This window comes from Macrobrachium rosenbergii, chromosome 8 (assembly GCF_040412425.1).
Source record: "Macrobrachium rosenbergii isolate ZJJX-2024 chromosome 8, ASM4041242v1, whole genome shotgun sequence".
Classification (NCBI taxonomy): Eukaryota; Metazoa; Arthropoda; class Malacostraca; order Decapoda; family Palaemonidae; genus Macrobrachium; species Macrobrachium rosenbergii.
The window spans coordinates 1,901,634-1,927,779 of NC_089748.1; the positions used below are offsets into that span (position 1 = coordinate 1,901,634).

Sequence of the window (26,146 nt, forward strand, 5' to 3'; positions counted from 1 at the left end):
TATGGGGCACTACAATTTCCACACCTTCAGTTGTAGGAAATATGAACCTGCCTTCTTATCAATGTGTCGCACCTTTTAACGAGATTACGAGTGAAGAAAGCCGTTTGTGACTAAGAATCCCTTCAATACTGCCCTAAAACCATGTCATACCCAATTATATTAAATTTAAATTACCAATCTTCGTTGTACATAATTTATTCATTTTCTCAATGAATAAATTATGCAAAAACTAACTTGTTCACCAGATACTATGTCTAAAGCCATATGAATAAACTCTCGTTAACTGATTCTTTCATTTTTAGATATTTGTTTAACAAAATATTGAAGTTTATGTTTTAAAAACCCAGAGTATTCATGAGAGGAAATTATTTAACTTAGTGCCACTATTCCTAATTTTAACCACATTAATAAAATTGTTATCATTTATCTAATTATGCATTGTCGAAAAGGTAAGAATTCTTATTGCCACTTGGTTCAGACTTCGGTTTGCCCCCTGTATTTTGAGCAATTCTATTGTCACTTAGAATTGATTTTCCGACTGAAAAATACTGATTTGATCTCGTATATTTTTTGTTTACGTGCTAGAACGCAGGTATTACCTTGTAGTGAAGGTGTGAGTAAGATGCAGTGTCTACAAACTTACTAATTTATTCAAAACAACAAACAGAAAGGTTAAGGGCTCTTGCAAGCAGAAATGTAGTGCCCGACACAAGGCAAACAAAATAGAGTATATACAGTCAATTGTGTTTGTTTTAGAATGGGGAATGGTAAATAATTCTATATACACGTTGTGAACAGAGTTCTGATAAATATAACTGGAAAGCTGTCATTGTATTGCCTCTATTAGGAAAGATGCATTTGACATGACAGTATTATAAACAACAGCATACAAAAAAAGCATGTATGATATCGGCTGTGTTTCTTATATGTATGTGCTTGGCGCATATGTCAGGTGATGCTTGTTGTGAGGAGGGTATGAGTTTAGACGGCCAGGTAAGATGGCCGATTGTATAGGCCCGTGTAGGACCCTACAGGACTCCCTCCCTTAGAGAGGCCTATGGTTGTAGGTCAGTGTCTGGGAGGTATGCTAGTCTGAGGTGATCAATGGGGACCCAGACGGTCCAGCCATCAACTGTCATCTGGTAGGCCTTATCTCTTCTTTGGATGATCCCATGTGGTCCCGAGTAAACTGGGGAGAGGGGGACTGTGTGCGTCCACTTGTATGGATGCGTACTTTATGTTCTGCAGTTCGTTGGGGAAGTACACTTTCCTGGCCATGTCGCAAGTCATCTTGGCTGGCATTATCTGTTCTAATACTTTACGGTTGTTGGATGAGGATGTCGGGCTTGTTGGATGTTGAAAGATGTCTGCCAGCAATGTTAATACTTGTCTGTACAAGGCCTCTGCTGGAGATGCATTGAATGATGTGTGTGGTGATGTTCTCAGGCCCAGTAAGACCCAAGGTAACTCCTTTCTCCAGCTCCTGCCTTGACATCTGGCGATGAGTGATGCTTTCAACAATTGATGTAGCCCTTTGACAATGCTATTGGCTTCTGGGTTATAGGCCGTCGTGCATGCTATCTTTGGCCCCAAACTATCTGCGAGGCCATTCCATAAAATGGACGTGAAGTTGGCTCCCCTATGACTCATTATGATCTGTGGGACTCCATGTCTGCTGACCCATCCTATGAGAACTTTCGCACAACTCTCCGCTATCTGTTGCCATGTCGGTATTGCTTCTGGCCACCTGGTATTTCCGTTGATGATGGTGAAGAGGTATCTGTACCCCTCAGAGATGGATAGAAGGCTCACTATGTCAATGTGGATGTGGGCGAGAAAGCTGCATGTTGTATGGAATTCTCCTATTCCGCTCTCTACGTGCCTCATTATTTTTAACATCTGACACAGAAGGCATTCTAACATCAACTTTTTGATGTAAGCTTTCATTCCCCACAAGATGTACCATTCTGCTATAATTTGGCATGTTGCATGGCCTGATGGGTGAGACAGGTTGTGGGCAAGGTTGAAAGCCTTCCTTCTGAAACCTGCTGATAGGTAGGGGAGAGGGTGTCTGGTGCTTGTTTTGCAGGTGATGGTCGTATCTCCATTATTGACGGATAGGTCACTTCACATGAGGGCGGGGTTGTCCTGCTGCAATTGCTGTAGGTCCATGTTGTCTTTTTGTGCCTCTGCTATTTTGGGATAGGCTATCCTGATCTGGACGTTGTTGGCGCAGTTTCTCAACAGTGCATTAGCCGCGGTGTTTGAAGACCCCTTCAGGTACCTGATGGTGCAGGACAGGTGATACTGCTGTTGTGCTGACCATGCATCTGTGGTTTTTGTGAAGGCATGTGCTGTTTTGATTGTGGTTGGTGTTGGGAAGTCGGTGCTTGCTTTTACTTTTGCTGGGAGGAGTTTGATGCCATCTGGGCTTATTTGATGTCCCAAGAATCCCACCATCGTTTTTGTCCACTCGCATTTGTCTTCCCTTGCTACAAGCTCATTTTCTTTGAGCATTTGTAGCACCCTTTTGACGTCTTCTGGGTGTTGCTTGAGGTTGGAGCTAAATACGAGGATGCCGTCGACATAAACAACACAGAAGGGAAGATCGCCCAGGAGCTCATCCATTAGTCTTTGCAAGGTTGCCCCATTGTTCCAAAGCAGTGTAATTGAACGTGTAGTGCTGAAGGGGGTGATAATTGCTGTCTTCTCTATGCCTTCCTTCACTACTGGAACTTGGAAGTATCCCTTCAGCAGATCTATTTTGGTGAAGACTTTGGTGCTATTCATTTGGTTGGTGATGTCTTCTATGTTTGGCAACGGGTATCTGTTTTATTGTTTAGCCGCTGATAGTCTCCATCTGGCCGCCATATTCCATCAGGTTTTGGTACCATGTGGAGGGGGGATGCCCATGGGCTGGGGGCTTTCTGGCATATTCCTACCTTCTCATTTCCCTGAATACTTGTTAGGTGTAGGAGAGTTTTTCTGCTGCCAAATGTCTGAAACGGGAGTGGACTAGGGGACCTTCTGTTTCTAAGTGGTGCTGGATGTTGTGCTTTAATGGTTTGGTTAAGTCATGTTACAGGTTGTCTTTGAAGACCTCTGGGAACTCCTGTAGGAGGCAGCATATTTCTGGCAGTGGGGTGGCTGATGTGATGGGTACAGTTTGTCCTATTTTCTTTTGTGGTGACAATTCGGTGGTGGGTTGCTTTAATAGTTGTTGCAGTGATGATGCGGAGGCGGTTTTTGGGATCAGCTGTTTTGATGCTATGTCCACCAGCAGTTTGTGCTCTTTTAGGAAGTCTGCTCCTAAAAGTGCTAACGTCCAACTGTAGCCTTCCCCATTGAATGAGTGGTGCTTCGTTAGAGGTGGATATGTGGATGTTGGTGGGTGGGGTGCAGTTGATTTGTTTGTGTGGGCTGGCTGGCACAAATGACTTGCATGTCCCAGTGTCGACAAGGAATTCTGTGTTCGACCTCTTGTCCCTTATGAAGAAGCACGTTGAGCCTTTTGCATTCATACCTGGAAGAAAAACAGCTGGTGCAGATGTTTAGTTGTTGGGGTCGCTGATGCAACCCTCTTATATGTTTTTTGAGAACAGGCAGCCTTTGTCACATTTGCAGGCCTTTCTTCCAAACTTCCAGTGGAAGAAGCACATTCCCTCTGGCAGTTCGTTTTTCTCCTGCCTGGTCTTCCTGTTGTTGAATTGCTTAGGAAAGCTCCACTTTTGGATGGAGGCAGCCAGTTCCTCTGGGTCACTGTTGGATTCCATTGACTGCTGGGACCATCGTGCTGCTACTGCTATGGGTGGCTGGGTGGCTCCACTGTTTTGTGGACCATGTGTACTGCATCGACCAAACTTAGGAATTCTTCTATGGGCATGGTGGAGGTGTTGGGCATGGCCACCACTGTTTGGCAGTGCAGTTTTGTGAGAAGGACCTCCCTCTCAAGGTCCAGGGTTGACTTAGGTTGTCCGTTTGCAGCGGGTGCTTTACCAACCTGTGCAATTGCTTGTAGACGTGCGATGGCCACTCATCTCCTATGGCTGCCCCAACATTGTCCAGGAACTTCTTGACTCTTTGGGGTGGGTGGCATTCTGAAGGATGACTTCAGCTGGTCTTTCAGTGATTCATAGGTGATAGGGGTTTTAAGTTCTGTGAGCTATTCTGCAACTTGTTCAAAAACGTTGTCTGGCAGGAATATGAGGACGGCATCTGCTTTACATGCTGAGGAGGTAATTTTCCTTGACCGCAAGATTATCTCCGCCCTGAAGAACCAAGCTTCTGGGTTGTGGGGCATGAAGCGTGGCCAGACATATGGAGGCAGTGGCGACGCTGTCACTGGAGAGGCTAGCATCACTGGGGCTGGCTGGGCTGGTCATTTCCGTGGTCACCAATGTAGTGAAGGTATGAGTAAGAGGTAGCGTCTACAAACTTACTAATTTATTCAAAACAACAAGCAGAAAGGTCAAGGGCTCTTGCAAGCAGAAATGTAGTGCCTGACACGAGGCAAACAAAATAGAGATTAATATACAGTCAACCGTGTTTGTCTGAGCATGGAGAATGTTACATAATTCTGTATACAAGTTGTGAACAGAGTTCTGATAAATGTAGCTGGAAATGGACATTGTGTTGCCTCTATTAGGAATGGTACATTTGACATGACATTATTATGAATGATGTTATACATAAAAAGGAGGTATGATATTGGCTGTCTTTCTTATATGTGTGTGCTTGGCAAGTATTTCAGGAGATGCTTGTTGTGTGGAGTGGATGCCCGTAAAGGTGCCCTTCCACTGGGCCGGTTGAAACGACTACAGCCGCCCGGCTAAAGTCGACGGCTATAACCGGATGGGCTATAGCCGTCGATACAGATTCCATTACAACGACTGTGGCCGGTGTAGGAGTCAGTTTCAATAATGGCACATGCAAGTGAGGACGTACTTCTTCAATATCTCTTGGCGGAAGAGGAAGAAGAAGAAGAATGTTGTTTAGTGATGCAAGCAGAGTTAGAAAGGTCATCTCCACATGAACTTTTCACATCTCGAAAAGAACAAGGATGTCAAAGGATATTGATTGAAAGACACCTTTTAAAGGACGAATATATATTTAGAAAATTCTTCCGGGTAAATATAGCTCAATTTAATTACATTCTCTCACTGATTGAAACTGAAATATCTGGCAAAACCAAGCCATTTTATAAAACATCCAATAACCCCAGCTGAGAAATTGGGACTAACTCTCAGGTAAGAGACTTTTTCCATTTCTTATATAACTAATAGAAACCAAATAAAATGTTACATTGTTTAAATTAATTAATTGATTGATTCACTTCCATTTAGTAGCAATTAAATGGATATTCCTATTATAACAAAACTTCAAAAAAATTGTTAAATGCTTAGTACATTTTTGCTAGGCCAATTATATAGTTACTTGGTTTGCACTTCTAGTTGTAGTTCTATATGAGAATAATTACTACAAAACAAAATGCAACAACATTTCTAAAAAATCATCATAAAACTCATTGATTTAAATGGAACTGTGTTCCTGATACATTGTTCAGAAAACTTAATTCATTATCACTATACGTTGGAGTTTGTGAGGAAGGATTTTGGACACTTGTCATCACCGCTGAGTTATCAAAATTTGGTGTGCTGCTGCATCTGTAGGGAGTTTGTGAGGAAGGATTTTGGGCATCTGTAATCACCGCTGAGTCATCAAAATTTGGTGTTGGTGTTCTGGTGGAGCTGTAGGACTGAACAGACGAAAATGGCGACTCCCGAGAAGCACATTCTTCCAGTTCCATTTGCCATACAATTTGCGAAATTTGCATTTTTGCCCTAACTTGACGTTCTGCGGACAGGTTCTTCACGGTCCCTGCCATGCTTTTGAAGAAAATGTCCACTGGATGGTCTGGCTCCCGCTTTTCCATTGCCTTCAAAAATAAAGCTTGTCTTTCTTTACTATTCTTCTGAACCTGTTCTAGAATCAGGTCACATGTTTTCCTTTTATTTCCTGAAATCCGCATTACTTTTTTCTTCTCCACTGTTTCTTTCAGCAGGTTTTCTTCAGCATCAATACCTTCGTTTTCTTCGGCAATCTGATCATCCTGCAGGTCATCTTCTACAGTCTTTTCTGGTTCAATGTCCGTTGTTTGTGTATTAGTGACTGATCTGAAACAAGAACATTATTAAAGTAATTAAAAATTTGGCACGTTGTGAATTCCATAACAATGCACAGACCTACATGATAAAAATCTTGAAACAGAATTCTGAAGTTCACCTACTTTGCTTTATAACATATAAATAAGCATTAATTTAATTCTGAATAACAACATAGCCTCTTGAGGCAGATACACTAGACAAGCACTAAAACCCCACCCATTTTCTGCCCATATGTTTACTTTTGCATAGAAAATATATTCGCAAATAATTGATCGTTATATTTTTTCATATCATAATTAACTCACTCTCTTTCAGTCTCCACTAGGTTGAGAAATTCTAAATATCCGTCCAGATGCCATTTTCTAACTTTTTGGGCCGTAGATGAACCTGTAGGCAGTTTGTTTTTTTCTTATGTCTCCTGAACGTATCTCGAATGTTTCCCCATCGTTTTTTACATTCTTCAGCTGTAAAAAAATATAAAGGAATTAATTGAAGCACATGATAAAATTGTGGTATTTTTTTCTCTTTGCTACAGGTTCCTGGCGACTGGAGAATCCTACGCTTCATTGTCATTTTCATTTCGGATATCAAGTAGCTACATCAGCCGAATTGTGAAACATGTTTTGGAAGTATGTAGTCAAAAACTTCCCCCTATTTTCATGCCTCACCCTACCAAAAATCAACTCCTAGACATAGCCAAGGAGTTTGAAGAAAAATGGAATTTTCCTAATTGTATTTCAGCTGTTGATGGCAAACACGTTCGAATATTTTGTCCTGGAAGAAGCGGTTCTTTATTTTTTAACTATAAAGATTATTTTTCTGTAGTTTTACTTGCATTTGTAGATGCTAACTATAAATTTGTAATGGTTGACATAGGCTCTTTTGGCAAAGAAGGAGACAGCGGTATAATTGAGAAATCTAATATAGGAAACTTAATTCGAAATGAGGATTTTTTTCCTCCACCGAGACATGTAAATAGGGATTTTGAGTTACCTCATGTAATAGTGGGAGATGAAGCATTCAAACTGTCAACGCATATGATGAAACCCTATTCCAGAATTGTTGCTCGCCAGGACTCAAAAAAAGCCGTTTTCAACTATAGACTTTCACGCGCACGCAGGGTTTCAGAAAACTCATTTGCTTTATTGTGTCAAGTCTTTCGAGTATTTCATACGCCAATAGCAATCGACCCAAATGTCACAGATAATTTAATAATGACCGCTTGTTGTCTTCATAATATGCTAAGGGATGCATATCTAGAAAAGGACTGTGTTTGTTTTTTTGGAAATCCACAACTGGATAATATGCCTACAGAAAATCTCATACCTATAAGAGCAGGTGGTGGTTTTGGAAACCTTGAAGGGTTTTCAACAAGAGACAGGTTTACTGATTATTTCAATAGTCTTGATGGATCCGTTTCATGGCAAAGGAATCATGTTACAAGAACTGATAAACACTAAATTATCTACTCACTAGATATCAAAATGTAACCCATAATATCAAATAAATTATATAATACTCACGTGTTTGCTCCATTCCTTCTGAAATTTCTTTCCACACATTGTCTCTTATAAGTGTATCCTTATAATACTGATCTTTGGAATCGTACAAACATTTATGCTTACGAACTAATTCTATTAATTTCAAATCATCCATCACAAATCGAAACTGGAAAAACAACACTACTGAGTTAAGAAACGCAGAAAAATCGTACCGACCTGCCGGCTGGACTGCTCGGAGAGGAGTGCTGCCCAGCCGGCTCGAGTCGGGAGGTGGGCAGCCTGGCCGACAGACCGGCTGTAGACGGGTCATTGGAAAGGGGTACATAATAATAGCACTGTAGGAGTCTGTTTCTACAGCCGGCCGGCTGTAGCCGGGCGGCTGTAGTCGTTTCAGCCGGCCCAGTGGAAGGGCACCTTTAGGTATGAGTTCAGACGGCCAAGTAAGATGGACGATTGTAGGTCCATGTAGGACACAAGCTCAACAAACTTTTAACAAATTATTTACCCATTGGACTCCATTTCTCACTAGAAAAGTTCTTAGCATTCTAAAATCGGCAGCTAAAATTGAGAATCTTGTCATTACTCGACCAGAAGTTGTCATTTTAAATAAATCTGATTATGATGATAAAGTAGGAACCATACTGAATAATAGTACAAAATTCAGAACTTTAGGTAAGTCTGACTTTATTACTATTTCTAGAAAGAAAGCTAAACTCAATAGGTTCTCAAAAATTCATAATGACAACCATATTATTAATTCTGAGGCTTATCATCTTTATATAGTACGGGCTTTTCACATGGTACAATGTATGGTTTTCCAAACATTACACCTGTCAGGCCCATTAACACCCAATCATAAAAGTCTAAATTCTTAGTACCTTAGTACCTGAATACAAACGAGAATATTCTAAAAGTTTCAAGAAAAGATCCTTAGCCAAGATTCTGACCTTTTTATGATCAGTTTCGATGCACAGTACTTTTTTACTAAAGTGCCCGTGGAGAAATGATTCAGATTATTTTAAATAAATTATTTCTTTCCCATAACTATGGTTTTAATGATTTTAATTAGGATGATTTAAAAAAGTTTTCGTAATTGTCAGTACAAGACACTGCCCTCATTTTCAATGACTCTTCCTATGTGCAAATTAATGGTATGAGCATGGGTTCCCTTTAGGACCCATATTCGTAGATATTGTCATGTGCTCCCTGGAGGAGCGCTTGTTGGAGACCTGTCCTCAAGTTACCTTTCGTTGCTGATGATACCTTCGCCCTTTTTAAAACAAAATTTGACGCTGAAAGTTTTCGGACTTTATTAATCAAGCACATCCAAGTATTAAATTTGCTACTGAATATGAGGAAGATAACTAATTAGCCATTCTTGATGTTTTAAATTCTAGACAACAACCTGGTTTTAGCATATACGTCTAAGAAAAAACAGGCCTTCACAGATCTTGGTACTAATCTTTATAGTCATTATTTTCTTAAATTTAAATTAAATTCAGTACCTACTCTTTTACGACGTTCATTTTCAATTGCTTCCTGCTGGCACTCACTTCAAATTGAAATTGAATTTTTATGTAAGTATTTTGGCGATATTTATTTTCCTGCTTCTTTTCTCCAAAGGCAAGTCTTTGTTTTCTTAGCATAGTTTTACTTCCAAGAGTAGTATACCTACGGTTCCCAAACTACCCTTATTTACTAGCCTTCCATTAATTCTCGGCGAGCTCTTTTATAAAGAATTACGAGGTCTTGTTTCTATGGCCCTGCCATTAAACTGAATATAATTCCCACCAGTCCTCTGAAAGCTGAAAGTCTTTTCAAACATAAAGATAGACTTAGTCCCTTGATGATCACAGGTGTCGTATATAAATTTGATTGCCCTAGATGTAATCTGGAGACTTCGTGGGATCGACACTACAGTAAGTGTGTTGAAGGTACGAAATTGATTGTTACAGGGGCGTTAGTTATCGCGCTGGAGTTGAATTATATAATCCTGAATTCTCTAGTGTCCAAGACCATGCCAAAAAATTCAAATGCTATACAATGATTTTAAAGTTCTGGGCAGTTCCCCATACCACCAAATGTTGACGATTTTAGTCTTTACTCATAAAACGGGTAGTTCCCAAGTTAAACATCCAGTCTTCTTCGGCACCTTTGTACATCTCGTGAGTCCTGCTGGTCTAGTTGTGATTCCACAAGCATACATATATATGCTTAAATGCGCAATGTATTCATGTAGATGTACCACAGGGAAAAAATGAAACACAAGATATAAATCCTGAGCAGTATCGTTATTAACTTTTTAAGAGATCTTCAAGAGATCTGCCACAGCGTGATAGAAACTTAAATTGTATATGCTCGGAGGACAGTACAAAATAATATGCAGTCGCTTAAAAAAAATATTCGCAACTAACAGAAAAAACAAACATCCCTTAGTGCTCAATTATATAATTTATCATTGATATTTATTAATTCAACCTTCTGAATGAAATTCACATGCGCAGAAAGTTCTCTCATTCTGCAGGCGCCACCCTTAACGACCAGCATTTCGCCTGTTTTCCTTTTCAGTCTAATTATTCCCTTCTCTATTTTCCATTTCGTCTATTTTCACTCAAAACTCATTACTAAGCCAAAAGAAAGTTCTCTCATTCTGCAGGCGCCACCCTTAACGACCAGCATTTCGCCTGTTTTCCTTTTCAGTCTAATTATTTCCTTCTCTGCTTTCCATTTCGTCTATTTTCACTCAAAACTCATTACTAAGCCAAAAGAAAGTTCTCTTATTCTGCAGGCGTCTGCAGGCGCCTCCCTTAACGACCAACAGCATGCTGGGAAAAACTAATTTGCCTGTTTTTCATTATAGTCTAATTATTCCATTCTCTAGGTTTTTCTTTTCGTCTAATTTCACTAAAAAATCGTTGCTAAGTCAAAAGTATTATCAACCTAATCATGATTTTTTTATAATATCACCATTTCTATATCAGTAGTTCATATTTTATCTGCATCAGTCCAAGATTTTCAGTAAGCCCATGTTATGTACCCTAGTTTTTCAACACCGATGTTATCATTCTATACCAAATTTCTTACAGCCATGCTATCCTTATTTACCCTACTTAACGCACCTAGAGTCAGTCCTTAGGTACATTCTTTTTCTTTTATGTGAAGGTTAATGAGAAACGACAGTGCCTCATAACCAACCCAGACTTAAAAACAGAAGGGAGAGAATAAGAAAGTAAAGTTGAAGATTCTAGTTTAATTCTAAATGATGCGATAGACAGCCTTCGATTCGAGAAAAAATAAAGCATATTGAAAGTCCTGTTTCCGGTATCTCAGCTAATGATTTTTTTTATTAAAAAAATTTAAATTTTATTTTAAGTTAAATAGATTTGATATGGTCTGAAGCATATAATCCTTTCAAAGGAGTTTAAATATAATACTCTGTTTCCATGAAAATATCTTAGCACCTTATGTACATTATTAGGTTGTTCTGATTCAAAAATAGTTCGCATTTAACAAGTTTCTCACTCTCTCTCTCTCTCTCTCTCTCTCTCTCTCTCTGCGAGAACAAGAAGGGAGCGGTCAAGGAAGGGTGCCGCGCCTTCCTTGTAGATTACAAGTAACAGGTACTAGTTTCCAGAGCCCACACCAACTCTCGTGGAAGATCGACTGGCCCCCTGAGGAACAGGTCGGGTCGTACCTAGACCAGACAGGTTGCTGTTGGAATGCTGCGTTTTTGGGGGGGATGATAAATCTGGTCCCTCTCAGGATACTTCTTTTTTTCGGGGAAGGGAGAATAGTAAAAGAGGGGTCGCAAAATTACACGTAAATTAATGAGGGGAAATTTCAGGCAAAGGAAGAAATCAGGTCTAGAAATAATCTGGTTTGGGGACTTTAGAAAGTAGGTAAACGAGAAGAATATTCAGCAGGGAAAGCATTTAAAGGAAAATTAGTTATAATGAAAGAATATACATATCACCTGTTAAAGGAAAAGATGAAACAAATTTAAAGCACAAACCCAATAAAAAAAAAACTAGATATCATGTGGTTTAAATAAAAACGACATAATAATCGGCAGGGGGTGGGTGTCATAAGTAGGAGTATAAAATGGCGAATAATTTGAGGGGCACTGTAGTTATAATAGAATTATAATAAGCAGACATGGAATCACTGAGCAGATTAAGTGCAGGAAAAATGATCCTTTTGTAACAGCAATGTATAGAAAATTGAACGTACAAAATGATTCTTGAAATGGTGGCTCCCACACGATAAATGAAAAGAGAAGAAATGACGTCCGAAATTTCTCTCTATCATTACACGAACAGCTACACGAACAGTAGCATTGTCAGTAACCGAATCAATTAAAAGAGAAAAATAAGGGACATATATTGGCAAATCATAGGGCAGTTATATTACAGTGCGTGTGAAAGAGAGAGAAGAGGGAGGAAAGACGTTAAAGATATAAGGATGAAGGAACTAGGAAACAAACGTTCCAAGACACAAATAATAAATGAAAGGAAAGGAGGTCTGTAAATGGAAACTACTGTATATGCTATGCATGTAGGATGTAACACCACAAATAAAAAGGATGAACGGCTGTTGCATAACCACGTCGTAAAATCTTCAAATGCTGCTTCACTGTTCTGAAAAGGCGACTAGTAATTAATGAGGATAACTATCAATGAGTTATTTCTAAATTATGGTAATATTAACTATTATTATAATAGCAATAAGCATAATAATGCATGTATGCTACACTAAAGAAAATTAATGACAAGTTTGAGAAAAGGAGAAGTCATCTGGAAACATACGAAATTGGACAAAATGAGACACTGAAAAATGTTCCTCCAGTAGAAGGACCAATAGCAAACATCAGAGAGAGTGAAGTCGAGAATGCTATAAAGAAAGGAGAAGTAAATAAAGCTGCAGGAAAGTCAGAGTTAACAATAGAAATGATTAAAGCATTGGGAAATCTAGGCAAAAAGTGGGTGCACACACTATTGGAAAAGATCTGGGATGTAGAGGGAATGCCAAGGGACTGCAATGATAGTTGGATGATTAAAATGTATAAACAAAATGGAGACGTGTGAAATTGTGAGAACTACAGGGGAATAAAGCTTTTGGAGCATGTATTCAAGATACTAGAAAGCATAGTAGGAGGAAGGTTGAGAGAGCTGATGGATATACATGAGCAGCAGTTTGGGTTTATGAAAGGAAAGAGCACAGTGAATGCTATTTTTATAGTAAGAAAGACAAGTCCAAGAGAAATATTTAGAAGGAAACAGGAAAGTTCACGTGTGTGTTGTGGAGCTTGAAAAGGCATATGACAGGGTACCAAGAAGAGTAGTTCATTGGTGTTTGAGAAAGAGAGGAGTAACAGAGAAGTTGGTAAGGTTAGTGAAGATGATGTGCAAGGGAGCAAGAACCAGTGTACAGACAAAATATGGGGAGACTGAGGCATTCTCGGTGGAGGTTGGCTTCCATCAGGGATCAGCTCTGAGTCCATTCTTGTTCCTTGTCATTATAGACACTATGACATCAGAATTAAGGAACAATGAAGAACTGACGTTTGCTGATGATTTAGTCACTATAGCAGACACAGAAGAAGAACTGCAAGAAAGGTTTTAAGCATGGAAAAGAGCTCTAGAAAAGAAAGGATTTAAAGTGAACATTGGAAAGACAGAGCTAATGATCAGTAATAAAGAAGGGCATGAAGAAGTAAACATTCAAATGGAAGATGGTACAGTGCTAAAACAGAACTATGAGTCTAACTACTTGGGATCAATAATAGCAGAGGAGGGAGGTACTGAGAAAGCAGCAAGACAGAGAGTAAAAAAAGCATGGCGAAAATGGAGGGAAGTAACTGGAGTTGTTTTAGACAAGAAAATGCCATTAAGGCTCAGAATGAAAATTTATTAGAAAGTTATCAGGCCCATACTATTATATGTGGCAGAAACTTGGGCGCTTAAGAGGAAAGAGGAGGGACTGTTGGAAAGAACTGAGATGAGGATGGTGAGATGGATTGCTGGGATATCATTACTGAAAAGGGTGGAGAATCAAGATATAAGAAGATTGTGTGGTATATGTAATGTAAAGGAGAAGGCTAAGGAAGCTCGTCTGAGATACTAAGGTCATGTTATAAGAAGAGACGAGGTGGAACCAATCAAGAGAGCTAAGAACATCCCAGTGATGGGGAGGGGGAGTGTGGGACATCAGTGGACCAGATGGATGGATGTGGTGAGGAGAGATATGGGTGAGGTGGGACTGGGGGAAGAAGATACAAGGAATAGAAATAGATGGAGAAAGTTGACAATGGGATTAATAAGGCCATAAAAAAGAAGAAGAAGAAGAAGAAGAAGAAGAAGAAGAAGAAGAAGAAGAAGAAGAAGAAGAAGAAGAACCTGAATATGGGTGTGTCATGAAGAAGGGGTTTGTACATTTGTGTGCCATGGGGAATGGTTTTTGAAGTAAGTGCCTGGAGCCTCTGTAAAATGCCATACATTCATTTTGGAGGAGGCAAGTGTGAAGGACTCTGAGAACTCTGGGGCCCAAGTTTCCCTGCTGTAAGGATGAGTGTTAAAGACAAATAGTAACTCCACATTTTAGTGGCTTATTTCTTTTAATATTTCTTTTTATGTGGTGTAATGGTGGTAATGAGAACTAAGTTGGTTTCAGTACTAATGGGAGATAATTTCTCTCTACAGATGTTTCAGTAGCCATGCACATGTACATGCCCATGGCCACTTAAGTGAACTTATGATATAAGACATAAAAAGTTAGGATGGAGAACACTCAGTGACCGAATGGGGGATGGGGATTAATCCCACACTTTATTAGTATTTATAACTGTTTAATGTGTTTGGGAAGTAGTTCAGTAATTTTCTATTATCATGTCTCATTTTTAACGTGTCATGTTAGATTTACAGAATAAATTATTTTTTTATAAACCAGGTTTGATTTATACACATTAGATCCAGGCCTTAGTATTCCTGAGAGAGAGAGAGAGAGAGAGAGAGAGAGAGAGAGAGAGAGAGAGAGAGAGAGAGAGAGAGAGAGAGAGAGAGAGGAATGCTCAGTCACATCTACCAACACTACAGATAACATAACTGTAGGATCATTCTGCGTAACAAATACATTTAAATTTACAGGATAAAAACTCTGCTTTCCTTCAATAGAGTATTTTTGCCAAGATTCCTTTGCTTATGCCAAAATAACCACATAAATAAAACCTTGAAAAAATGCCTAAAAAAAATTGCACAATGCAAAACTCAAAAAGGAAAGAAGTCTCCACTACGGAAGCTTTTGCATAAAATGGCAATTACATTTCCTGTTATAAACATGAATATTTAACTTGAACCAATTGCTGGACATTCAATGATTAGTCAGCACAGCTCTAAATAATAAGTGCTAAAAGCATATATCCAGGATCCATATCAGTCCTGTAAACTCGTTGTTTTGTCCATGCTATCCATGTTTTTTCCTATCTGGATGATGAGAGAAAGAAGATATTCAAGACAGTGATTGCCAAACACTACTAGTATGTCCGTGCCTTAATCTCTTACGCGTCCATACCAGTTTGGGCACTTAAGAAGCAACCGTACCACTTTTCTGAAAACCGTCTTTAATACACTTACTCCTCTTGAAAATAAAATACTCATTTAAGAAGATTTTTTTTTATTCCCTAAATTTAAATATCATTTATACTTGAATTAGCGCAAAAATTATATCCGAAGCCAAAACTTGGTTCATGTTAAACGTGAATCAAGTTTAGGGTTGAGGTGCCTTTGCAACGGCACCTCAGTTATTTTCCTAGTTTTGAACATGTCCGCCATCTGTTTCCTTTTAAAGGTTTCCTTTTTCTATTTACTATTATTTTTATTGCATTAAAACTTTCCAACTATTTCATTTATTTTCCTAATCTATGGTCTACAGGACAGTAGAAATGAAGTGCACCAAAAAAATATTCAAAAAAGCTCGAAAACTTATAAACAAATGACATTTTTTCAGTTAATTTCTTTTTTAGAGAAGATACTCTATGTACAAGCCTGTAGCTCAATATGAAACGTGGAAGAAATGTTTAAAAACTAATTTTTTTTTTTTTGTGAAAGATCACAGAATTTTAAGTAAACAGCGTTCAAGCATATGCACTAGCGCTGTTATCGTAAGAAAAATTAAAAGTATCAATTACTTTCTGAAGCAGAATACACATGATAAGCAGGATATACTTTTAGATTTGAAAGAGGTAATCAGTGAAAATCGAGGCTGTTTAGCTAATTTTTCTTAAACAATATTGGAAGGGTCTCTGCAAGAAGGCGTCTAGACGTTTGCATAAGGGGAGTGTAGTCAATTTTGCCCTTGTGCTTGTAGCCCTTTTTGCAAAGGAGAATATGTTGCTTGTGTGGACTGTCTCCCATTCAGATAATTATATTGTTATACTTGAATGAAATAAAAGTTGATTTGCAGAGAACAGTGCAATACATTTCAAATTGCAAATCAGGAGAATTACGCTTCATGAAAAGATAAAAGTTTGGAGTGAGGATATTCTAGTTAAAATTATGATTGCTTTAATGTTTGTGAATACATACCAACAGAATTTTCCTGAATAAAGACTGAAAGATTCTCTTTTGCGATATTTACCTAACACAAGAGCAACAGTAGCTGAAGTCTTTCCTTCACATATTGAAAAGTTTCATTGTATTTGAAATAACTTCAGTGATTCTTTTAAATAAAAACATCAAATTATAAATATTTCACGCATCCTACATCACCAACCAGCTTTCAAGGCCAGGAAACTGCTAATAAAAAAACAAAAAGTTTTTCTGCGTTTCACAACATGCAATAGTGAAAAGTCTTTTACATGATACCATCAAGGCCAAATTTGGAAAAGATTTAACACGGAAATTATCTGTTTTCAGATACTGAGCGAGTGAATTTTGTCACAGAGGTTCCCTTTTCAATTTAGGCAACATTTTAATGAAGAAGACACATTAGCAATGAACCAGATGAAAACGCCACCATAACATCATCTGCTCCAGATTTTCTGAGCTTTCTCGCTAAGCTTATTTGGTGTCACTTCCATTACACATTGTAACTATTGTATCTATAGTCACTCCTCTCTATCAAGCTTTTGGAAGAGATCCCCCTAACTTTCTTCTTCACCTACTCTGTGATTCAACCTTGTCTTTCACCCTACTGTAATGAATTACATCTACTCTGAAGTACTTATGCAAATCAGCCACTATCATTTTTCTACCTTCTGTACTAAAGTTCTTTGGTCCACTTTTCCCGCCCACTTGAAGTTACTATTGTTAACATTTACTTGAAACTTGCTGTGCATACAAATGCTTCCACTCTCCTTTACGAATCTCTGTCAGTTCTTTTCAATGTCACTTAATGGTTCATCATAGTAAACATCAAGCACTCCATACTTCATTTACTGCCGTTTTTCTTAATCCACAAAATTGCACCTACATCTCATAGCCTTTCTTTGACGTCTCACACCACTCCATCCATATCAATATTTTGGTTTCCAAGCGTCATGAACATCACCACACACATTCTTTTCAATAATAAAATAAGCTTTTCCAAGTTCCACAACAACTACATACTCATCTTGTCTAAACCTTCACTTCTCTTTTTCGTCTGAAGCCCTTCCGTTATCTACCTTACTATCTCCTTCAAGGCTGCAACATACGTCTTCACCAGTATAATAATTTATGTTATGTACCTAGAATGCTTGCAGTAACTCTAGTCATATTTTTCTTTATACAGATCAACATTTATTCTTCTCTTCTATATCTTAGGAATCTCTCCATCATCCACATATATTTTACACACTATGATCAACTACTTAATACTATCACTATGCAGCAGTGTTTAACTTGTAAATCATTTATACAACGCTCCGTTTTTTACCTTTCTTCACTTTCTCCACTAAATCTATCTTTATTACACTACTTATGTCTTTTATTTCATCTTCCTACACATCTGTAGTTGCAAGCAATTTTTGCTGACTTAATGATTACATATAGCAATTTTGTGCATTTCCCATACTCTTCTAGTGTTGATTAACACTAGCTTTTTATAGCTATCTTCTCACTGAATGATATTGTTAGTTCGTTGTTTATCAACAACTTCTCCCCCCTTGACAAGAAATTGAATGAGTTCCAACAACGTTAATATTAGCAAGGCTTTTCCCTCTTTACTTCTAAACCCATTTATCACAAAAGCACATTTTGTCAAATTAAGCTTGCTTTTCACTAGCAAGAACTCTTGGCCAGCGAATCTTAATTTCTGAGACAAAAGATCTAATCCTTCAGCAACAAGGATGGCACTGCAAGGTGCAGATAGATTCTTGGAAGTCATGTAGACCAACATTTGATTAACCATCAACAACCTCCCCCCTCCCTCCTTTAATACATTTTGAACCCTTCCTCTCTTCCACAAGGTAATGATCTCATATACCGCTAGCCTGTTCTCTTCTAAGCATTACTTCCATCAAACTTCTCTTCCATTTACTCTATACTAACACATACTCTAACAACTTGTTTTCCTGTTTTGGTTTTCTCAGTTATTTTTCTTAATATTCGTCTTTGGAAACCATACTTTTCCAACAAGCCAGCCATTCTCATAGATCTGAATAAGATTGATTCACTCAAAAAATATCTACACCATCTGTTTACCTGTCCTCTTCCATTTCACTTAAATTACTACATATCTCGTTCTCCGTATCCAGACTGATGCAGATTCTGGCCCTCCCAAAAATGTTCGCTATTGTAAAAGTTTTTTTTTTTATCCTCATCCGCTTATTGCTAATTTTTTTCATTCCTTCCCTGAACTGCACATTTGTATTTTTTCACCTGACTCCCAAGTCTTCCTGATGGAACAAGTAGTACTGTTTTCCTTGCCCTGAATTTCTCAACCATCCCATACTATTCACCCTTTGTCCTTCACTGTCCAGGCTATTTCATGTTTGGTGAGTCAGATACCATAATTTCACGGGTTTTCTCCACAAATGAAATTTACTATCGTACATTTTTTCTGAACCACAGTGATTGAGGAAGAGGAAGTCATGAAAAGATAGAAAGACTATTTTTCTCAACCATTAAACAATGAGAATGAGTGTGAAGAACTGGAAAATGTTCCTCCAGTAGAAGGACCAATAGCAAACATCACAGTGAGTGAAGTCGAGAATGCTATAAAGAAGGGAAAAGTAAATAAGGCTGCAGGAAAGTCAGAGGTAATAATAGAAATGATTAAAGCATTGGGAAATCTAGGCAAAGAGTGGGTGCACACACTACTGGAAAAGATCTGGGATGTAGAGGAAATGACAAGGGACTGGAGCAATAGTTGGATGATTAAAATGTATAAACAAAAGGAGACGTGTTAAGCTATGGGAACTACAGAGGAATAAAGCTTTTGGAGCATGTATTCAAGATACTAGAAAGAATAGTAGAAGGAAAGTTGAGAGAGCTGATAGATATATATGAGCAGCAGTTTGGGTTTATGAAAGGAAAGAGCACAGTGGATGCTGTTTTTATAGTAAGACAAGTGCAAGAGAAGTATCTAGAAGGAATCAGGAAAGTTTACCTTTGTTTTGTGGATCTTGAAATGGTGTATGACAGGTTACCAAAAAGAGTAGTCTACTGGTGTTTGAGAAAGAGAGGAGTAACAGAAAAGTTAGTAAGGTTAGTGAAGATGATGTATGAGGGTGCAAAAACTACTGGTCAAACAAATTATGGGGAGACTGAGACATTCCCTGTGGAGGTGGGCCTCCATCAGGGATCAGCTCTGAGTCCATTCTTGTTCCTCGTCAGTATAGACACACTGACATCAGAATTAAGGAACAACAATGAATGGTTGGATCTGTTGTTTGCTGACGATTAAGTCATTATAGCAGACACAGATGAAGAACTGCAAGAAAGCTTTTTAGCATGGAAAGGAGCTCTAGAAAAGAAACGATTTAAAGTGAACATTCGAAAGACAGAGCTAATGACTAGTAGCAGAGAAGGACATGAAGAATTAAACATTCAAGTGGAAGATGGTGCAGTGCTAAAGCTGAACAATGAGTTTAACTATTTGGGATCAATAATAACAGAAGAGGGAGGTACTGAGAAAGCAGTGAGACAGAGAGTGAAAGAAGCATGGCAAAAATGGAGGGAAGTAACTGGAGTTGTTTTAGACAAGAAAATGCCATTAAAGCTCAAAATGAAGATTTATAAGACAGTTATCAGGCCCATACTAATAAATGGGGCAGAAACCTGGGCGCTTAAGAGGAAAGAGGAGGGACTGTTGGAAAGAACCGAGATGAGGATGGTGAGATGGATTGCTGGAATATCACTACTGGAAAGGAGGGAAAGTCAAGATATAAGAAGAATGTGTGGTATATGTAATGTAAAGGAGAAGGCTAGGGAGGCTCGTTTGAGATACTATGGCCATGTAATAAGAGGAGAGGAGGTGGAACCAATCAAGAGAGCTAAGCGCATGCCAGTGATGGGGAGGAAGAGTTTGGGACATCAACGGATCTGATGGATGGATGTGGTGAGGAGGGATATGGGTGAGGTGGGACTGGGGGAAGAAGATGCTTGGAACAGAAATAGATGGAAAAAGTTGACTCGAGCAGCCGACCCTGCTATACAGTGGGACTAATAAGGTCGAAAGAAGAAGAATATATATGTATAACATATATGCCTTTTTAGCTGACAAATATGTCAATACCATCAGTTTAGCATTTTGAACCAGAAAAAAGCAGGTTTTGTGACTGGAATGCCATTTGTGTGCGACACTTTACCTATGCTCATATCCCTCATGGCCATCGATCCCCCTTTCGATCCCCATTTTGATGTGGAAGCTGACACAGTTGTTGTGATGGCGGGGGATGGTGAAGGTCATTTCGTTGGAAGACTGGACCGCATTCATTCATGGCATTGTTGTTAACTTCTACGTTTCTTATGGCCTTTTAAAACCTGATGATGGTTCATTATTTAAATAGAATGCTTTTACTATTGCATTTGCTCTCTCTCTCTCTCTCTCTCTCTCTCTCTCTCTCTCTCTCTCTCTATATATATATATATATATATATATATATATATATATATATATATATATATATATATATATATATATATATATATATATATATATATATATATATATATATATATATATATATATATATATATATATATATATATATATATATATATATATATATATATATATATATATATATATATATATATATATATATATATATATACATATATATACACACATACACACACACACACACACACACACACATATATATATATATATATATATATATATATATATATATATATATATATATATATATATATATATATATATAAATATATTGTATATACGTGTATGTGTGTGCATAAAACGATAACGGTGTAATATACATCTCAATTCTGTATAATTTTCATTTTAGTAATTCTTTCCGTTCAAGGGTGAAGAGTTACTGAACTGAGATAATATAAAACCTCTACAGCATAATTATGACACTCTCTCCTGTCCTGAATAATCTTTGTTACATACCCTGGTATGTAATAATGGCTTACTGTGATCTGCAAATGGTTTTCAATAAAAGAGAGAATATGCAGCTTCAATTATTCTAACCATTTCATGAACTTCCTTCTACTTACATAATTACATTTTTTTATCTATCATTTTTCTCCCCTCATTTCTTCAAGTTCTTTCTTGTATCTCGTGCTCTCCACCTCTTACTACAGCAATTTGATGGTGTGTGATCAAGAGGGCCTTTAGAAACAATAGTCGAAGTGCAAAAACCCCGGAAGGGGGATGCAAGGAATACTCATCTGAAGCTTCATTATAAAAGAAGAAGAAAAAGAAGTGGAAGTCACGAAAACATATGAATGAAGGGACTCGTGTGTAGCTGGCAAAGAACGTCTGATGATAAAGAACGTTGAAACGGAGTTTCTTTCTTTAAAGTTGCCAGCGGAACTCAGCTGGAACCCTTAACATTCTAGTTCCCAAGTTCTAACTCCCTTCCTTCTCTCCTTCCGTTTTTTCACTTTTTTTTTTTTTATTTGGCGACGCCCTACAGTGTTTCTGATGTCTGGAAACAACTACATGACAGAAACCTTCCAGGAATTTTGTGAATGAGGCAGAAAACCCCATTTAAAGAAAATTAAATGTTTTTCAGCAACGGCAACCAAATCCCTTTCTGGAACATTAGGCATAACGGGAGCAGACTGAATAAAAAGATATAAAAAATATATAAACGATACATGCACTTACTATTGCTTCCCTCTTTTTTTCCCTGAAAATGAGTTGCAACAATGTATCACTATAGATCGGCAATTGAAAGACAGTGAAGCGTCCCACATATAATACTTTAGCTATATTCATAAGAAGCGCGTTTTTCCTCTCCTTTTTACAAAAAAATAAAAAAAAAAAAAAAAAGCCACATTGGATCTGGCAATCTGCCAAGACGAATCTTTAGAGAAATCTGAGTAAAATAGAATTTGGAATCAAGGTGTAAACTATTTGCTTTGAGAAAAAAGGAGTTTTTAATGGTCTTGGGAATATTAGACTGAGCGAATGACTGCAAACTACCGGAATCCCTGCGACCTGCTTGATTAACACTGGTATATCAGGCTGACTAAACAGTTATAAGAATTCCGGATGTGAATTCAGGAATAGAATTTTGTTTCTTAGTTATTAAGTGGAATAAGTAGCGTCACGATCGAACCCAAATGAACATTTACATTGTATTAGACATTACAAGTGTTTCCTTGATTTTGCTCAAATGTCAAAGGTAACAAAATTTCCTTAACGTTTATGTAACCTTTCCTTAAAACAGCAAAGCCTTTGTCGATGATATATGATATATTTTGCTATTTTCCATCATTGATACTAGTAAAGTATTATGAGGGTATGCAAAAACACAGCTGTTTTAACCAGTATCATTACATCTACAAAGAATCATGAATGCTGACAAATTATCAACACAAGATGCTGGCATTTCAATCTTCAGACAACGCGAACAGATCCAAAAACTGCGACGGAGCACAGGGTTTCAGGTTTAAAGATACAGAGCAGACTTACGAAGCAATACATAACTCAAGTTTGGAAAAAAGGCAAAATTAATCTGTTTGCCAGATAAAACAAATTATTTATGAGAGGTTATATTTTCTTGAACTCTATGTAGATTATTCATTATTTTTATAGGACAAGGGATAATATAAAGGTCTCAGACCGTTAAAGAAAAAGAAATTAAATTAGTAAAATTAGCAATCGTGAAATATTTTCGATTGAAATGCTGATTCTTTAATAGCTAATTTCAAATTCAATCCAGAACCAGGAAAAAAATTTTGTGTTATTTCACTAAAAATAAAAGTCATCCACCAATGAAAGTGAAAGCCATTGACCATATTATGGAGCTATTCATAAAAATTCATATTCACTGAGATCAAAATATACAGAATATAATCGAAGTTAGTCCTTAAATTTTCCGGCGAAGGTAAAAAAAAAAAAACTGAAAATTATAAAACAATTCAATGGAGGTAAAGAAAAGACAGAGTACGGATGATCGGTTTTATAAAGACTTGGCTTTTGCAAAACACTATACAACAGAATTTGAATGAAATTGCAAAACGAACCTGAGCAAAAAATATTTCCACGAATAGATGGATTCAAAAGATGAACAGGAAAAGTCCGTTGAGGAAGAAGCACTCAATGCCATGCGCATCAGCTACCATATTATAAGGTAGGTTGACTAAAATAATGTAAAGTTTAACGCAATGAGCAAAGCAGAAATCTTCACTCAAACAGTTAATAAGAAACGAATATACAAGTATGGAAATATGAAGGTGACACGGTTTTAAGTTACATGTACAGTCTCTTATCAAGTCATCGTGAGACACCCATAAAGATAAAATTGAGTTATTGTCCACAACAGATTGAAAATAACATAAAAAAAAAAACAGCAACCTCTAATATTATAATTATTGTTATCAACACGTATGAGATAAGGGTAGAAAGGTAATGGACTAATGCAAAAAAGAACAATAGCATAAAGAGTCTTAATAAGAAAAAAGCTCGAACCGTGGTTTTTTTAAACGCGGGCGACTAAGACAAGTAAGACAATATAGGAAAATCTAAGGTGGATATTGCGAGAACAGAAAAATACAAAAACTAAGAAACAAGGAATAAACAAGAATAATTTAAAGCGAAAACAAAACTGTTTCTTACGTAAATACAAATCTGCATTTCAAAATGAATGAGAATGAATGAAACGGGAAACAGATAAAAAAAAAAAAATCCTAATATCGGGGAGTAATAATCTGCTAGCAGGTGCTCAAGACATCATTGTTTACCCAGTCGTTATTTCTAAAAATAATGGGACAAATCTGTGCAAAGCCTCTTGATATGGCAGTCAGTAAGAAGATCCAATATACGTTACTTCTGGAATTGCCAAAAGACTTTTCTCGTCTCCTGTTCCTCTCTTTACAAGCGTGTTAGATCTAGTTTTGCTAGATCTAACGCCAAAGTGATTAAAAATCATCTTCTAACGAAAAAAATACAAAAACTGATGGAATGAGGCATTTTAATTTTTTTTTTTAAACAGACCAATATGGGAATATAACAGCTCTTTCTAATATATATATATATATATATATATATATATATATATATATATATATATATATATATATATATATATATATATATATATATATATATATACATATATACACACACACACACACACACACACACACATATATATATATATATATATATATATATATATATATATATATATATATATATATATATATATATATATATATATATATATATATATATATATGATGTGATGTAGTCACCATTTGTAATGTTTTTACCACCATTAAATATTATGATGTTCTTTTCTTTATCGTTGTTAGAGCCGTTCATATGTTAAAGAAGTTTATTATTTCCTTTATACTTGCTTTATCGTTTCTGGCTTTGTTGTTATAATAACGTTTGAGTCCCAGGAGGCTTAGGAAGACACAGTGTAGTTTTCTTACTTCATTATCTCCCTAGTAAAAATAAGACTGCGCATATACAAGTTAAATGTATATGCAAGTTAAGTAGTATGAATACGAATCGAAGTATGAGCCTTGCTTTCTTCTCAACCCACAACTGGTGAGGCTCATGACCTCACTCCTCTGCTTCTCTATCTTCTGTCTATCTGCTTCTTTTTCTTTCTGCCTCTCTCCCCCTTCAAACTTGCTTTTTGAAGGTTCTTGAAAGGATAATGCCCATCCCATCAATAGGCGGGCAAAAGCTGTTGTCCTGCCTTGTAGACGTTCTAAGTGGCTGGGGATTATCTAACGACGTCCCTTTGGGTGTAATTAAATTACTTAATCCCCTCCTTCATAGGTGGGACTAATGACGTCACCGGAAGTCTAAGTTTCGGCGAAAGTTGAAAGGTCAGCTCACAGGCAGGACAGTTCAAAATTCTTTAATGACTGCGCTTAGATTAAACTTGCGCCAATGTTTTGACTAACTAATCATGGTACAGGAAGTGTCATTACTCTCTCTCACTCTCTCTCTCTCTCTCTCTCTCTCTCTCTCTCTCTCTCTCTCTCTCTGTCTTGTTTCATTATTATTCATTCTCTTTCTCTCTCTCTTATATTTACGTTATTCCTAACTAATATTCTCCCAGCTATCATTACACCACTCAGTCACCTACCAAACATTGTCTTCAGTGTTTAACTGAACATAATAAAATGGATATAACAGTTATAATTAAATTGGCAATAAATTGCAACAATGGACATGACAAAAATTGTTTCTCCAATTGTGGAGGAAAAGACATAAGTTCATTAACACATACTAAAAAAAATAATCATATTAAAACATCAAGCATATCAAATCATAAGAATATTAATTCATAAGTATATTAAATGAACATATGAACAATAAACATATGAACAATAAACACATGAAATTATTATCATTTACAAATAATGTTAACATTAATTATCAGTTATTGTTATTATTGAGTTCTGTCAATATCCCTTGTATTTTTCTGATAATAAGATTTCTCACTAACAGGATAAACAAAATAACAATTATTACTATTACCACTAGATTTACTAATGATAAAATTGGGGAGACAGTTTCTTTATAGTAGAAATATTCATCAACATAGTTCAAATTTTCAAGCTTCCTTAATTCTAACTGAGACAACTTTATTCATCTATTTTTTATGAGTAATTCTTATATGGCATATGTTTGCTGAATTTATATGTTGTGAAAAGATTGGGTTCATAATATAATTGGTTTGCTGTCACTAACTGACATGATGTTGTAAAAGCTTTAACAGTTTTAAACTTTATTTCTGTACTAATGTTGTGACGTTTAATTTTAGCTACAACAGTATTTAGTGAAAATACAAAGATTTCTTAATCAATTATAAGTGCTTCAAAAGGTTTATCATAGTTT

The 26,146-nt window shown here is 37.0% G+C and overlaps 1 protein-coding gene and 1 long non-coding RNA gene across 3 annotated transcripts; one reads left to right on the plus strand and one right to left on the minus strand.

The window, feature by feature from the left end:
* Positions 1-5,450: 5,450 nt before the first annotated feature.
* On the minus strand, positions 5,451-8,080 carry LOC136840574 (uncharacterized). 2 transcript variants are annotated; one of them, XR_010853657.1, is made up of 3 exons: positions 7,883-8,080; positions 6,470-6,628; positions 5,451-6,173 (listed from the first exon to the last, which is right to left on the minus strand). It is a non-coding gene; the product is annotated as an uncharacterized lncRNA (long non-coding RNA). The 2 variants fall into 2 exon arrangements; XR_010853656.1 differs by having other exon boundaries at positions 7,688-8,080.
* A 4,983-nt stretch (positions 8,081-13,063) lies between these two features.
* On the plus strand, positions 13,064-19,546 carry LOC136841307 (uncharacterized). Its single transcript, XM_067108281.1, has 2 exons — positions 13,064-13,272; positions 19,285-19,546. Exons 1-2 carry the CDS (start codon positions 13,064-13,066, stop codon positions 19,544-19,546), a joined length of 471 nt encoding a protein of 156 aa, XP_066964382.1.
* Positions 19,547-26,146: the final 6,600 nt, after the last annotated feature.

Excerpts from the sequence above, each read along its gene's own strand:
- LOC136841307 (XM_067108281.1), top strand. The coding sequence starts at position 13,064 with ATGATGTGCAAGGGAGCAAGAACCAGTGTACAGACAAAATATGGGGAG. Across the intron at positions 13,273-19,284 it reads GCAGACACAGAAGAAGAACT|GTTACCAAAAAGAGTAGTCT; the intron begins GCAAGAAAGGTT and ends GGTGTATGACAG.